General features: G+C 55.0%; 1 protein-coding gene across 1 annotated transcript in view; it reads right to left on the reverse strand.

Moving 5' to 3' along the window:
• The window catches only part of RACGAP1 (Rac GTPase activating protein 1), a 6,622-nt gene that overhangs the window by 3,768 nt on the left and 1,166 nt on the right, over positions 1-1,688 (reverse strand). Inside the window, 5 exon segments of the mRNA XM_010132550.1 lie at positions 4-87; positions 202-279; positions 1,024-1,077; positions 1,280-1,349; positions 1,542-1,681. Coding sequence (XP_010130852.1) covers positions 4-87; positions 202-279; positions 1,024-1,077; positions 1,280-1,349; positions 1,542-1,681 — 426 coding nt within the window.

A 1,688-nucleotide genomic window follows, 5' to 3' on the forward strand; every position in this document is an offset into this window, starting at 1 on the left:
CACAGTCTGGATAGTAGAAATTGCTTCAATCGGGCCACCATCGTTGGGGACCATGAGAGTTGTCTTGGCTACTATGGATTCATTTCCCTGGCATGAGAAACAGGCAGTCAGTGACAGCTTTTCTAGTGTGGCCCTAGAAACAGGTACACGCAATACAACCAACTACTTTAATACCCACAGCCCCCGCAGGAACCACCGTACCTGCTCCACCGTGGAGCCAATGGACCGGGTTTTCTTCTGAGGAGCTGGGGGGCCTTCGGTGAACTGCCGGGAAGAGCGCTGAAAAGACACCGCAGGCTTTTGTCCGGGCAGCAGCGAGGCTGTCGACCCGCTGCAATGCTAGTTCAGCGTAACTGGCGCTGCGCAGTGCCCGCGCGCGCCACAGATGCAGCAAGTCCTTCCACGGCCCCTGCTCCTCGTGGCAACCTTGAAGTTGCCGTGAAGTATCAGGAGGCCTCAACATGCTGCTCTTGCAACAGATTCCCTAGCCAGCTTTATAATCCAACCCAGAAAAGAGACAGACAGGAAGGAGGAGAGACAAAACCACCACGAGATAACACCCAAACCCAGAAGAGGAACTAAGCAAGTCCCAGACTGGTCCCAGCTGCACCAGTGAGGATTTCAGGCCGTCCTTCCCCCTGCGCCTGCTGCACACGAGCAGCAGAGCAAACAAGCTCAGGCTCCTCTCCAGAACAGAAAAACATTAACTCCCCGCACATTCCCCCCTATCTGGCAGCTCTTAATTGTTTAAGTGCTTTCTCACAAACTCTAGGCCGTAACAGAACAAGAGGAGCACAACTCCGCTGCCGGCGTTTTTCAGCAGACAAACATGACATCAGAATTAACTTTCTTCCCAAATCCACGCAGCGAGTCTGAATTACAGCAGCAGCACGAACACCTCGAGTTGGATTGTGATTTAGTAGCTCAGCCATCATTAGAGGTGGCTGCGAGGGGACTCATGGGGACATTGAGCCAGCTCCGGCTGACAAGGGACTCTGCTTCAAGGGGAAGAACTGAACATACCCGCTTCTCTCTCCTTTTCAGCCTGACAGCTTTCACCATAGAGGAATCCCAGTCCTGCGGGACACACAGAGCACTGGTTAGCACCGGGGAAACACCACCAGCCTCCGGCCAGGCCCCGCACGAAGCTTCAGCAAGTAACAGGCCAGAGCAAAGCAGGTTCACACCGCAGCAACCTAAACACGAGGGCTCTCTGCAGGCGAACCCGCAGCCCTCAGCTCTTACAGCGGAGGAAAATCTTAGAGCGCAGTTACATTACCAGCGACTCATCGGTCTTGTCAAAGCTGATGTCGGACAGAATTGAGCCAGATTCATCTATCGTAGACAGCCTAGAAAACAAAAATCAGCAGGAGGGTGTATTGCTTTGGGGTTCAGCCAGCCACGGGCCCAGCACAGTCGGGCTGGCTCAGAAGAGCCGCGTTTCAAACGGCAATAAAAGGGCCAGCGGTGCTGGCGCGGGTGCAGTCTGTGAACAGCGGCACACAGCTGGATCGGAGCTCGACACTCTCTGCTTTACTCACCTTTTGTTGCCTGAACCCCCCAGAGAACCACCCTGGGGCCTGTTGAGAAAGGCGAGGGCAGACTTCTGCTCCTCGCTGAGCTGAATGCTCCCCGAGGCGTCGCACATGAGCAGCTCCCGAATCAGCTGTATTTGCCGCTCCTGCCAA

Source organism: Buceros rhinoceros, unplaced genomic scaffold, assembly GCF_000710305.1.
Source record: "Buceros rhinoceros silvestris isolate BGI_N320 unplaced genomic scaffold, ASM71030v1 scaffold22623, whole genome shotgun sequence".
Classification (NCBI taxonomy): Eukaryota; Metazoa; Chordata; class Aves; order Bucerotiformes; family Bucerotidae; genus Buceros; species Buceros rhinoceros.